We start from the raw sequence: 14,608 nt of genomic DNA, 5'->3' as shown, positions 1-14,608 counted from the left end.
TTAGGGCTATGCCAGGGGTTGCGATGAGCTATGAGGGACAAAATAGTCCTAATAGCGCAGTATACAATCCCTATTATATATATCTACAGCCACATGAATATCTAAATAATTCAGATTACCGCTCGTACTAAGCTGCGAGCAGATAAATCCGTGTTTATTTTGTTATACTTCCCGCAATTGATCAACTGATTATCTATTTCATATAGTTTTAAGTAATTTATTATTTTTTATTTTTTAACAAACCCTAAAATGGAATGCAAGCCAATTTCTTGGCCAACAAATTTATTGCATTTTAAGACAATCACAAGAACTAACAACGAATTAAATAAAAACAAAAGGCTTGAAATACTGGGGTTTTGAATTAAAAGTTTGAGTTGTGAACATCTTTTATTTACTTCGGCATGATATTTAATTGAAATCTTCAGGATTGAACATGCCCTGTAACGAAAAGAAAACAACAAGACCATGTTAATATCGTTTAAGGGCACTGGCCGAACTTTGTTATTGACTTACTCTAGCACGTCTCAGAATCGAATCTTTACTAGCATCATATGGATGATCCTTAGATGGAATTTCCAGCACCGCTGGTACTGGCGATGTGTGTGCATCAATCACGTGACGAATGAGTTCAGCGCAATTTTGGTTTATCAAAATAATATCGATGTCATCGCGCTTTACAAAACGTCTAAAACAATCTTCCACTTCGCTTACTGCCGTATCTATTCAAAATTGTATAAAATTTAATTAAATATGTATAAAATTGAAGTAAAATATGTGCCAAAACGAAAATACATATGTAGCAAATAATTCCACTAACTTTTGTCAACGACCATAAAATTGGGATGGCGATTCTTGTTGATTTCGCCAACTCCACCCAGAAGAAAACCAACACAGGTGTCCTAGAAATAAAAAGGAACAGTGGAGAATAATATTTAAACTGTTGAAAAATGCCCATAGTTACTTACTTCATCTCCAATTACGGATATAAGTTTTCCTCTTGCTGAATGTAAAGCCATTTTCCACTTTTTGATCAATAAACTAAATTTTTCTAGGCAGAGTTCGCAAATGGTCAGCTGACATATGTCAAATGACACAAGTAGAACGTAGAAGAGCTTGACTGAAGAACCAAAGTTGCCGCCGACCAATTTCGCTTCAGATTGCAAAAGGAGTACTGTGCCGGAATTTTTTTTAATTTTAACGTCGTAAATTGATAAATAAAATTTCAAATATGTGAAAGAATATTAAGGGTACTCATATAAAAGCGCCCTACAAAATCCTCTGCGCCCTTATTTACCACCTGGACGAAGGAGGTCAGACTACCGCAGGGTATTTACGTTGATGACACACCAATTCCGATGATGAATAACCCAAAAATACTCGGAGTAACATTCGAAAGTCTGCTCTCCTTGTCTTTACACACAACCGCAATTATCAACAAAGTACAGAGCCGCAACAAGGTCCTCAAGTCGCTAGCCGACAAGGCAATTGGCCGCGGACAACAATAGCCCAACTTCGCTTTGGCTACTGCAGCAGGCTGAACTCATACCTAAGCAGATTAGATGCAGAGGTATGAGTGTCCGGTATGCGGAGAGACACCCCACGACTCGCAACATCTCTTCGTATGCCCGAAAAACCCCACGCAACTGACACCTCTGTCCCTGTGGACAGACCCTATAGTGGCTGAACGCCTCTATCTCTGGGTCTTCCGTTAGTTGAACTTGACGACAACGATTGAGATACTAACCGATCTGGGCGGTGTTGTTTTAGCCGCTACAACAACAACAACAGCAACAAAAATAAACTATTCCCCTTTCAATAAAACATGCAATTTTTCGAAATCTGCTCGCGCATTTATAGCAATAACGATAATTATTATGGGTATTCACAAAATTGCTTTTATAGGGTGTTTACATGAGGCTATTTTTCAGGTTATCTTAAAGCCAATTAACTCAAAAGTTGGTTGCCGCCCATTTTCATTGTCAGCGTTTATTTGGAAGGCCGTTGACACCCGGTAATTGTTGCCCTTAACTAAAAGTTGCCTGTAAACACACTAATAGACAGTTTGTAAACTTTATATGTCTAGATTCGGGCAGAGAAACTTTTGTCGCGGCAACTCGTTACTTGTGGGAGAGGCAGTGACGAGGAAGGAGGAAGGGCACCGAGCTGCTCGTGCTCGGGCAACACGCTTTGTGCTCTCGTCCGTCTGAGTAATTCTAATTGGCCGTTCACAGCTGACAACAACAATTGTGTGTAGAATTGCTCTGTGTGAACGAGAAAAGCTTCACCAAAAGAGAAATTGCCGTAAATGAGCAACAAAAGTTTCTCTGTGTGAACCCAGTCTATATCATTTTTTCTTCAGGTGGCTTCCTGCGTGAGCTGTTGGTAATGCTGGTTTTTGACGTTTCTGTTGACAGCGTTATAGACGGCAAAAGTGTTTGGTCATTTTCCTAGCCGCTTATTATTAATTAGTTCTTTCTCTGAATAATCATAAAATTTGAGTTGAAATGTGAGTCCTGTGGCTAAAATATAATGACAAAAGTTGTATAGTGCATTTATAATATTTCAGATGTTTTTAACACGTGCTGAGTATGATCGTGGTGTAAATACCTTTTCACCAGAAGGACGCCTCTTCCAGGTCGAATACGCCATAGAGGCTATTAAATTAGGATCCACTGCCATTGGAATTTGCACAAGTAGCGGTAAGCTGCATAATATTATCACAATAGTACTTAGTTCTAACGATTTGAAATTGATCTGTAGGTGTGGTACTCGCTGCCGAGAAACGTAACACTTCTGATTTGATGGTATCTAGTAGTGTAGAAAAAATCGTCCAAGTAGACCGACACATTGGTTGTGTTACATCTGGACTGACTGCTGATGCACGAACATTGATTGACCGTGCACGAGTGGAATGCCAAAACTATTGGTTCATCTACAATGAACCAATGCCGATCGAATCGTGTGCGCAAGCAGTTTCTGCTATGGCTATACAGTTTGGAGACAGCAGTGATGGCGGCTCGGCAATGAGTCGCCCATTTGGTGTCGCCATGCTATTTGCCGGAATTAATGAAGGTATTCCTCAGCTTTGGCACATGGATCCATCGGGAACGTATGTGCGCTATGGTGCTAAAGCAATTGGTTCCGGCAGCGAGGGAGCCCAACAAACACTGAAAGATGAATATCATAAAGATATGAGTTTGCAAGAAGCGACAAAATTGGCAATGTCTATTTTGAAACAAGTAATGGAGGAAAAATTGGAATCGAAGAATGTTGAAGTGCTGGTGATGAGACCAAACGAAGATTTCCGCATGTTTTCGAAGGAAGAGGTAGAACGGGAAATAGGTGCGCTTTAGAACAGTAAGGGTCAGTGAGATGTGTCGGGAAGCGACTACTCATAGATGCACATTCAATTTGTTTTGCTTATGGTACTTTGTATTTAAATAAAATATAAAAAAATTAGGGCTTTTGGATACTTTATATCTGAATATGTTCATAAAATATTATATAGACTTTATTTCGACTAAAACTATGTTCAAAAATATTCAATTTACATGACTCTCAAACTTAAAGCCAAAGAACATAAAACTAACTAAGGGAAGACACTATATTATTTGACGTACGCAGCTGTCTCTAAACAGCTTAGGGTATTTCTAATAGGATATTCCTATATTTGTCCCTGTTCGTAATTAAATTTGCTACTGCTGCTTTTCAACGCCGTTACTGCCGCTGTCTTTGCGACGGAGCAACAGTGTTTGGCTAGCATGCGTATCAGTTAATGAGTATATTTCGGGTTCAAATACCGGGGGACATTCCATATGTGGATACTCGGGCGAATTGATTGTTGGTGCAGCCGTTCCAGTAGCAGCATTTGCATCCTTAAGGTTTCTGCTGCTGCTGTTGCCGTCTCGGGGTTCGTGAGGCGGTAGGGGCGGTGGTGGAGCCACCACATCCGGAGCGGTGATTACTGAGTTGGATTGTACATGTCGCGAACTGTTCGCGCCATTACGATCACTCTGGTAGTGATTGGATTGATGCTGCTGATGATGTGCGGTGTTCACTTTTGGAAAGATTATCTGTGAGAAAATCTCCCGGTCATATTCTCGACCAGTACAAGTCGGCGTCGTGGGCATTGAAATTCCACTCATATTATGTTGCTGTTGTTGCTGATGGTGATGCGCGCCAAAAACGGTGCGATGCAGCAATGGTGAGCCCAGCAGACGTTTTTCTTTGCTACTCTTACCGGGCGCACTACTGTTGTTTACTGATCCAGCAGCATTGGCCCCACTACTGTTACTTCCGACACCGAATGTCGTGCTCAACTTAGTCAAAATTGGCACAGAATTTTTGCGATGCGCATCATATTTGATACCCGCCTTCTCTTTCAAATCATGATTGTAGGTATGACTTTTCTTTATACCTGCACCGCTAATACCGCTTTTTCCACTGTTGCACAATTCCATCTCCCGCTGGCTGGATTTGTGTTTGTTTAGCGGCAAAGTCATGGTCATTGCCGAACTTCCGCTGCTTATGCTACCCGTATGTTTGTGGAATTGCTGGAAAATACGCTCACTTTTGCTTTTCTTTTTAATACTACCAGAACGTTTTTCGCTGCCGCTGGCCAACTCGGTAATCGAAGATGTAGAGGAGCAACTATTACTCGAATGCTTTTTGCTTTTGTGCGGCAGCAATGCAAACGAACGCGATTTGCTACTCTCAGAGTGGTGGTCAGCGTTGCTACTTGCTGTGGACATGTTAGAGTTTTGACGTGACGCCGCCAATACGCCAGCACCTGCGCTGCCAGAGCTTATTGGTTCGTCACCGGATATTAGTTCGTAGCCAAAGTCCCGCAGTTTCAGACCTTCCTTGGTGCGTGTGCGACGAATATCTTCATCGTCCGGCTTAAAACTAATTTCATAATCGGGCGTTTTCGGCAAGCTGCGATTCTGTGTTTTTGATAATTTGCTGCTAATACTACCGGCGCAGCTGTCACCACAACCGCCCCCAGCTCCACCAATTCTATTTTGTAGCACCTCCTTCTTCTCGACACCCAGCAACACACGATTGTTATACATCTCCTGGGCCTCCTCCTCCTGTTTACGTAGCATTAGATCCTTTAATGTGATGAAGCTTTGTATGTTGTGATGTGCATCCCACGAATTGGCAGAGTTGATCTTAGGCAGCGAATAGTCAAGTGTTTTTGATGTTTGGAAATCGAACTCGACTAAATTTGGATTGGATGCATGTATAAAGTTATATGGTATTTTTCGCATGGACCTCGATGATATGCTTGAAGTTGATGTGGACGTGCTCTGAGCGCCAGGTGACTGGTGGGTTTCAGGATACGATTCATTGCGTTCTGGCACTGGTGCCGGTGACGATGGTGGGCCTAAACAGGATGTAGACACCACTGAGGAATTGAGCGAGAAATCAGTGCCGTTGCTTACGATTGAAACGTGACTTGAAGACAGCGAAAGCTTACGTCCCAAATCATGCGGCGGAGGTGGTGGAGGCGCCGCTGCAGGTACCAAATGCGGTTGTGAAGTATTTAATATATGCGTAGGAGGGCTGCTGTTTTGAGGCGATTGAAACGATAGATCGTGGTGGTACCCTGGCGTATTCGTGCCAATCTGTAAGCCAAAACTTCCCCCCGGTACTTTTCTATAACTCCGATATTGATCTGTAGGCACTGGAATGTCACTCGAAGGCTTCTTTTCACTAGACGACCCGCTACTTTTGAACTGCAGTGTGCCTTTGGTCAGTTTGCGCAGGGAACCCAAATATCGGCGTTCCTGTTTTGGCTGCGATGAGGTGGGCGTGGATGTAGTGGACGATAAATTTGAGACGATATCCTTTCCAGAAGACTGGGGCGATGGCGTACATAAATTGCTGGACACCATGGATTCAGTTTCTTCGCCTGAACTATCCGTTTCTGAAAATAGATCTTTAGTGTTTATATTGTCCATAGCACCGGCTGTTGCAAGCTGTCGCATATTCTGTGAGTTCGTTTGTGGAAACAAAGTGGCTTGCCTGAGCAGTTCTACCCACTGATTTAGAGCATCTTGAGACTCCACTGCGAAGTAGAATGTCTTCGCTGCATGATATACTTTAAAGGCGTGTGGCTTCGAATGTACTTCCTGTAGATGGGCAAAAAAATGAAATGAAATGAATTTAATTTTTTAAGGCCCGTAATCATAGTTTTAGGTTAAATCGAGCAGATTTTAAATTTTTCTCGTAGGCATATTAGAAAAAAATACACAGGCCAATTCTTATACTCCCGGGGAGTTTGTTCTCCTGGAATTTGATTCTCCCGAAAAAGAAATCCCCCAATAATTAATTCCCAGGAGCAGCATTTTCCCCGAAAACTTGGGAGGAGGAAATTCGAACTTCGAAAAAGCTATAAGACACTTTTTTGAGAGCTGAACTCCTCCATTTAATATAAAAAGTTCTCAAGTAATTTTTATTCATGATAGGAGGAAAGGGAAAAGAGAGAAAACTCCCAGGGAGTTTCTGTTCAGAATCTGCCTGACAGTGTCTCAAATAAATTTTTGTTTGTTATTTTTCTATAAATATTATATATATAATTTTGATGATTTTGTTGAATTTTCATACATTTTGTATAAAGTCAAAACCCTTGATGGTTCCGACTAAAGCTTGGGACGGTATTTTTATAGAAAAATAACTAAAAATAGCCCAAAAGACACTACGAATATTTATGAAAAAATCAACACGTGGTCATTTGTTTGAGTCACTATATATAGGTTTATGCTTTTATAAGACACACGTTAATTTCAATAAAATGTAAAAATTAACTACGTACCATTAAGAAATATGCATACTTTAAAAAGTCCACCCTGTGCCAGTTGCTTTGGTTCGCTTGCATTAAAATGGGTGTCAACAAAATTTCGGACGAATAAAAATTCTACTTGTCAATTTGAAAAACTTGGCATCGCTAATACGAAATCAGAAAATTTTTAAATTTTATGGGAAATAAAAAGATGCCGAAGTAATAGGACGAATAAAAATTCTACTTGTCTTTTTGAAAAACCTGGCATCGCTAATACGAAATCAGTAAATTTTGAATTATCTAAGACACTACCTTTCCGATGCAACAAGAATTATCTAAAACGGTTAACGTGGTCCAAAGTTATGCGGTAACATACATAAAAAAAAACTGATAACCTCCTCCTTTTTTGGAACTCGGTTAAAAAAAGCCTTTGATTTATGTGTAGAATTCCAGTTCTCGATAAATAATAAAAAATTGACAAATTATAAAAAAAAAAAATTATTTATCAAGTGCACAGAATTGGACTGTAAATCTATTTTATCTTACTTCAATAGGGCCGAATATTTTTAAAGTTAAGTTTAAGTTTTTATGTTGAGAATTGTTTTAAATATTGTGCCACTTTTGAAAGTAAAACATCAGCTTATTAAAATTCTAAAATCATGCTCACCTCACTTTGAACATAAAATGCCATTTTTGAGACACTTTTTTATGACTCCGGGTATTTTTTTTTTCAAGATTTTTTATTTACCTTGGCCAATGATACTGTGAATCCGGGGAGAAATATGACACAACTAGCTTTTGTTGCCTCTTTGGAGCGAAATCCATACAGAATAGTATTGAGCATTACGAAATAAAGTCGGGCCCAAAATGTGACACCACGTCTATCTTTCGTGCGTCTATACAAATGCCCTTGTATGTCACCTGTTCCGAGCACCTTCAGATTAACATTGCGTCTTTTAGCTACTAAGCTGTGCTTTTTCTTTAGCGATAAAGTGCGACTTTTTGTTGGAGTATGTAATTCATTGATTTGTGTTGGAGTACTTGATAAGCTAATATTGGTGTTTGTTGCAATTGATGGCGAAGTCATCGTTAACGGCATTGTAGACAAGGGCAACTGCAATACACTATTGTTTATTCCTTCTGGACTAATCGCTGATGTATTTAACTTGCTGCTGGAAGGCGATTGCAGAGAATGTGGCAATTGCAATGCAATGCCCATTAGATTAGCTGGTTTTGGAGGAGGAGGTGGTACAGGCTGCGGTAACATATCTTTTTGTTTGCGAGGACGGGGCGGTGGCACAGGCGGCGTTTGCTGTAGAAATTCTTTACGCGGCTCAATAGCAGGAGGAGTATCGCAATCTACGCCCGTATTGTCGTAGGCTGGTGTACTGTGGCTTTTGTCGAGACGGCCGCGCCGGGCTACAATTGGCACGTTTACTGCTTCAACAACTGCAGCCTCAGCTATAGCATCTGGCAAAGGCGCTGGAGGTTTAGGGGTAGCTGGGGTTGTTGTTAGTATTGACGTGGTCGGGACTAAAAGTCTCTCATCTCTTGCGGCATTACGCTGCATATCTAATACATCTTCATCCTCTTCATCAGCAAACAAAATTGGTTCAAAAGTCTCTAAAATTGTATTTTCTACATTACAAGTATATTTTTCATCCACTGGATAGTCTTCATATTTCATATTTGCATCAAAGCGCACAACCTTGCTTACTCCGGGCTTTGAACGTTCAATCATGTTTTCCGCGTTTTCAGTGCCTTCTATAGCCATCTTCGATTTGTTAAATACTTCCTGCATTTCAGCACCATCTTCATTTTTTCCGCCCATACCAATACAAGTTTTCGGTCGCGAAGTCAACTCTAAACCGAAGCCGAACGATTTACATTTATCTCTTAAGCTCGGAGAAGATGGATCACCCACAATGCCAGCTTTTGGTTTGTAATGCTGGGTTACGTCACTGCCACACTTGAGGTCGCCACTGATTGTGTGCCGGCGCTGAAGTACAGTACGCGGCTTTTCATAATATAGTCGACTACGTTTCTCCGATGTTTTTGTTTCTGTGGGTGTGGAAGTGTCACTGCAATTGGATTCCGAGTCTGAAGCGGTCGTAGCGACCTTTTCTTCAGATTTCAGCGATAGAAGCTCAAAGGCGGCAGAATTGTTTGGCACTGTGAGAAAGCCTGTTCTTGGAGTTGGCAAGTTTTCACCCCAACGTGATCCAACCGTCCGCTTCTTGCTGGGTAATCGATAAGGCTGCATGTAAATTTGGCCGTAAATTTTCATATGTTTCGGTCGCTTTTTTAATGTTAAAAGCACATCCGTCGGTGACACATGTAATTGATGCCACACCGTTTTCCCCTGCCAGCCTACTACTGTCTGATAGTTGATCTGCACAATTTCATCGCCATATTCTATTTTGCCGGAGGTGTGTGCTGGAGAATTATACTTAATTTCTGTAATGCGGTGAACTCCATGATAATTGGATTCGATTTCAAAACCAGGATCCATTTCCCTTTTCTTTACAGTGACCAAATTTAACGAAGCTGGTTGTAGCAACATGGGATCTGATATATCTTGTATTATATAGTTTGCAAGTCGCTCAAGTTTCTCTGCAGTTCCACGTATCTGATCCACCGGGCGTTCAACAAACCGATCGCGTTGTGCCATTGTAGCCATTTCAAGGCCAAGACGCAGTAAATTTCGACAAATTTCTGTAAATTGTTTTTGTCCCTGAAAAGGTGCGCGTTCGAGCCAACCAATAAGCGGCTTTATGGTGCCAATTGTGCGGGTAATGTCGCTCAGAATTTGTGTCTCAATTTTTGAGGTATCACTATGTGTAACTAATTGCCGATGCAAGCTATGTGCAGCAGTAGCCACATGTAATGCCATAAACTGCAAGTTTTCTTTGTCCAAATTGTAATACTAAAAGATATAAAGAAGATGTAAGTATGTATTTTTTATATATGTATTTCCCGAAATGATTAGTTCTCTTACAAAATTGCGCAAATTTTCTACAGCCTCCAAAACAATTTCTTGATGACCAATTGAGTACATGCCCAGTTGCTCTAATTCGTATGGTCGTATATTAAGTAGTTGACGACCACCGACTTCATTGTTTGTGAATGAACTAATATAATGCTCCATTGACTCATCCAAACCTAACAAAATAATTATATTAATTGAAACGTACTTTGTACAGTTCGGGAGTGGCACCCACATTACCACTTTGTTGCATAGACAATGGGAAAAACCTTCAATTGGTTTAGTTTCCAACTTACCTTTCAGCCAGTCTGTCACCTGGTCAGGGGTCCACTCCACAACATTTATATAGGCCATTATTGCATTCTAATTCACCAGCACAGCCGTTTTTCCATTTGAGGGAAATCAAAAAAAAAAAATGCAATGCGAAAATTGTTCAGTTCTCAAATCGTTCCATAAACTACACCCAGACTTTGCTATCAGTTGGATTTAGTAATTCAAGAAATTTCACAATAATAACTACATCGTTTTACGTAAAAATATCACTTTTCGATATGAATCAACTTTGTTGAAATGAATTTAGTGCATAAATAATATTTTCAAACTTCAATAAGATAACATATATGTAGGTAAATAATCCAACTCCTGCTATGCAAATCTGGCTATCTAGAAATAGCTATGATACGAAACTAGTAAAAATTAGTATATAGTCGATAAATTACAATCGATTTCAAGTACAGGATTTTACCGGTTACATTGATTTGCATTTAGGGCATGAACGAAAGACACAAGATCACGCCTTACCGAAAGAAAGAAAAAAGTTATTTTCTAGCTGTTGAAATCTCTACGCCATCTTTGTTGTAATAAGTAAACAACGAAGAGAACAAAAAAACCGCGTAATTGTTGAACGCATGAATAATCATTTTTATTATGCAAATTCTTCTATAAATCATGTCGTTGTGTTAAATTATTCTTTACTTTATGTGTGCACACGTTGTCACAAGCGAAAATTAAGAAAATTGCAGTAAAAAGCCACCACCAAATTGTAAACAACGAACAAATGTAAACAAATGGCTAATGTCAAAGTCGCCCAACTTTTTTCCTACATGCGGTTATATCGGGCTACTAAGAAGAAGGCGTGATCTTGTATTTTTGGTTCATGATACTTAGGGTATGTGTATAAATAAATAAAAATTAAATAAATAAATATAAAATTTTGGCATTTCTCGTGGTGAGTAGGAATTTTACCTAGCTCATGGGGCTGCAAATCGATCCAATGATCGTTTACCTATCGAGCTTAATGAAGTTTCATCTCTAGTTGTTAGCTGTAGAAATTCCGCTAAAGTGTTTTAATTCCATTTGGTTTTATTTAGCTGTCAAGATTGTGTTAATGGATAAATTAATAGAGCGTACACAAATAAATCGGATAATCGTAATATTTTTAATCAGCTGGCTAACTGAACACGATTATTTTCTTCACATTAACTTGTAAATCTAAACTACAAAATAAAGACCTCGCCGGATAGAAATTCTTTTGGTTCATGAAATTCTTTCACAGGGATGTAATTGGTAAAGATGGAAAATAAAAGTTAAAACAAACTTAGATTACAAGAAAAATAAGACAGAAATTTAGCTCCTTAATTCTGAAGTATCTCTTTTGGTGTTAAACAAAGTATTAGGGGTCTTCTTGTAAAATGATATAGGGAGTAATTGCTTAAATTATCCGCAATCTTTCATGAACGCGACTTAGTAAATAATTGCATAAACTCTTTATTATTTAACTTAAATGGCGGGTTACGTTTAATTCTTACCTCGTCCATTGTGTTGATTTGCCTTTTATGTGTTCTTAGCAAAAGCGACCACCTGATAATCTGCGTGCGTTGAATTGGCTGTGTGCCAATCGGTAACTTTTTTCTCTGTGGTGTGACAGTCTGGAAAAATTTACTATGGTGTACAAATGAAGCGAATTTCGCTGTGCCAAATGCAAAGTAAAATTTGACACTTGAGAAACAAAAAAAAAAAATGCTCGTGCGAAAGATGTATTTTTGGGTGTTCTTGAAATTGTAAAAATTTATATTTATTTTATAACTTGAAAGTAACATACGCTTTTTTTCGCTTCCATTTTGATTTTCACAACAAATCATGGTTTTGCTTCTTTTCTTTTCTAGCAGATAATTATGAGGAAAAAGAATAATGGGAAATTTGAGAGAATTACGCTCACAGAGAGCGAAATAAAAAAATAGTAAAGAAACGCAAAACTAGTGGAAGCATGCCAGTAAACAGCTGATCGGTGTATTTGACTATTGAAAATATTTAGCGCGAATTTTTGTTTATTCATTTTAACAGCTGCTAGTTTCTGGCAGAAACTTTCTGCCAGTAAAAATTCTACTACCACAAATAAGCAAGAGAGCCAAAAAAAAAAGAGTGTAAGAACGAGAGAGTGCTGCTAGTTTCCGCTATTTTTTTGGGTTAAGAAACGTTTTCCAACAGATATTAGTGATAATTTGTGATAGTTATCTGCTATGAAACAAAGCTAACATCATATGTATACATATTTAGTATTTGTCAAAATTTTACCTAGTCACATGAGCTAGGTAAAATTCTGAACTTCGTATTTACCACGAGAAATGTAAAATTTTTTGCTTAATCCGTCAAAATTTCGTCTTGTCTTTCAATTGGCACGATTAAAAAAAAAACAATGCAATGAAATATTAAAAAAAAGTAAATAATATCCAAAAGAGCCCAACTTTCTCAAAGAAAGACAGAACCAAAGTAGGCATTAAATAGACCTACAACTAAAGTATTAGAACTAAAGTATTGTTACGATTATCCTCGAAACCTTGAGGGATTACCCAAATATACTCGGGCTCGTATCGCTGGATTGTTAAATAAATGCTAACGATGACCAACTTGTAGTACAATTAACTTTATTGTACAACAAACAATTTACAATACTTGCTAATACAGTAAAAACACTTTACAATACTTGTTAAAGCAATAACAACGCTTTACTACTTGTTAACACAATTAAACTTATAGCTTGCTTATTCGCAACTCAATTCTCCGCTCACTTTACTTGTAGCTTGCTGACTTGTAACTGTCTCAACTCCGCTGTGTCGTGGCTCTTATATACCTGCGCTCACACTTATGGCAACTCTAGAACGTTCTGAAGTTTATCGCTCATTCTCTTTCTCTCGCTGTTCGCAGTGTTCATCCAACTTGACGTTTCTCTTTGTGGAACATTCTACGTCATTCCTCGAACATTCTGCCTATTTCTCGTTGTTCGCTTTGTGTTGCCGCAGTATTCGCCACAGTATCAATATGTCGAAAGTAGGAGTTGCTCCGATTTTAAATTCTTCGGTATTTCAATCGGGAGGTGATGCAGAATCATTCAAATCAAACTGATTTCGAATCGATTTTTTCGCCATTTTGCCCTGTTCCGGCATAGCTTGGCATTTTACTTTTCCTTTGGTTCTTGCTTAAATGTTAAAGGCGTCAAGATTTTGTTTTGATAAAAGAAAGGCAAGGGTATATTTTGCCATCATTTCAAAAATTAAAGAAAAATCTTAAAAAATAGAGCAATTGGATTAGCTTCCGTTTGGAAATTTAACGCCGTTAAATTATTATTATTTTTTTCTAAGGATGAAACAATACCATGCAGGTATCAAACTGCTTGCAGAGCATGATGGGGAGGATCTGAGCGTGTCGTGTAGTGGGAGTACCGTGTTCTGGCATGTCTTGAGGTTCCTGTTGCGGCTTTGTATTCTGAGCAGACTGTCGATAGTGACTCTGAGGATTTTTGGGATATTCACCCTCGGAATTAGTTCGTCATCGACGTGAAATTCCAGCTGACCGCCTTCGGCCTGGTGGTAAAAAGAATTGCCGAGACATTCGAAGGGGAGAGGGTTAGGCGCAGTCAAGAAGCGAGAAAGTTCGGAGAGGTAACCGTTTACTTAATGATCATAAGTCATCAATTCCATCCCGGACGCCAATATCGAGCAGTTGTCAGCTTAAGAGACAATTGAGACTCTCTGGTAGTCGAGGGAGCTTTAAAAAGTAGTAATTAAACAGCAGTTGGTAAAGGACACCACCCTGTGGAACCCCCCGTTTCTCGGTTTGCTGGTTTTTTCCCTGAAATTGGCTGAGGAATGTTGACCACTTAGATAATTCGCTGACCATCGTTTGAGGGGCAGACTTTATCAAACGCATTTGTCAGATCCAACGCTACTAGGACTGTTCTCTCACAGGAGTAGTTTCGGTTTGGGCCACGAGTTTTCTGGGCGTTTGTGGTGCTGTGCACTTTACAGAAGCCATTCTAATAGCCCGAACACAATGAAAACGACGAGCTACAAACCACAGCTGTCAAATTATTTTAACACGTACTCTTATGTAGATAATTATTTTGGGGACGACCGGGCTACGCGACGGCTGTGGTTGTGGCCAGATTAGATCTATTTCTATTTTTCTGGCGACAGATAAGGTTCTTCCTCTTCTTTTATGTCAAACTCATACAAATTCATGATGTCGCTGCAAATTGGAAGCTGTGGTCCGTAGCTCGTCGTTTTCAATGTGTTCAGAACTTAATGCTTCACTGGCGTTCAGCCGTCAAACGCACGCATACGTACACGTACAAACACGTACACGTGCAAACAAAAATCAGCTGTTCTTTATGAACTCGTTCTTGGGATTTACACAAGGCGCATCTTTACAAGGTGGTGCTACTAGAAAAGCTGATTGGATTTTTTTGTCTCTATACTAGTGTCGGAGAATGTCATCCAAGACAAAATGGCGAAACTTCAGGATGCCAACAAAACGAAATGGCGGAGACTATCTCCTTTTTT

General features: G+C 39.3%; 3 protein-coding genes across 3 annotated transcripts; 1 reads left to right on the top strand and 2 right to left on the bottom strand.

Moving 5' to 3' along the window:
- Positions 1–203: 203 nt before the first annotated feature.
- LOC118744000 (V-type proton ATPase subunit F 1) lies at positions 204–1,107 on the bottom strand. The gene is made up of 4 exons (XM_036476763.1): positions 966–1,107; positions 818–899; positions 514–719; positions 204–438 (listed from the first exon to the last, which is right to left on the bottom strand). Exons 1-4 carry the CDS (start codon positions 1,014–1,016, stop codon positions 409–411), a joined length of 369 nt encoding a protein of 122 aa, XP_036332656.1. The 5' UTR covers positions 1,017–1,107; the 3' UTR covers positions 204–408.
- A 1,289-nt stretch (positions 1,108–2,396) lies between these two features.
- LOC118742960 (proteasome subunit alpha type-5) lies at positions 2,397–3,500 on the top strand. The gene is made up of 3 exons (XM_036475397.1): positions 2,397–2,506; positions 2,567–2,699; positions 2,761–3,500. Exons 2-3 carry the CDS (start codon positions 2,567–2,569, stop codon positions 3,351–3,353), a joined length of 726 nt encoding a protein of 241 aa, XP_036331290.1. The 5' UTR covers positions 2,397–2,506; the 3' UTR covers positions 3,354–3,500.
- Positions 3,490–10,456, bottom strand: LOC118742959. Its single transcript, XM_036475396.1, has 4 exons — positions 10,067–10,456; positions 9,783–9,946; positions 7,533–9,710; positions 3,490–6,134 (listed from the first exon to the last, which is right to left on the bottom strand). The coding sequence occupies exons 1-4, from the start codon at positions 10,122–10,124 to the stop codon at positions 3,696–3,698; spliced, it is 4,839 nt and encodes a 1,612-aa protein (XP_036331289.1). The 5' UTR covers positions 10,125–10,456; the 3' UTR covers positions 3,490–3,695.
- Between the last annotated feature and the right edge of the window lie 4,152 nt (positions 10,457–14,608).

This window comes from Rhagoletis pomonella, unplaced genomic scaffold, assembly GCF_013731165.1.
Source record: "Rhagoletis pomonella isolate Grant_MI unplaced genomic scaffold, Rhpom_1.0 Rhpom_scaffold_00007, whole genome shotgun sequence".
NCBI lineage: Eukaryota > Metazoa > Arthropoda > Insecta > Diptera > Tephritidae > Rhagoletis > Rhagoletis pomonella.
This window is presented reverse-complemented; position numbering and strand designations above follow the sequence as displayed.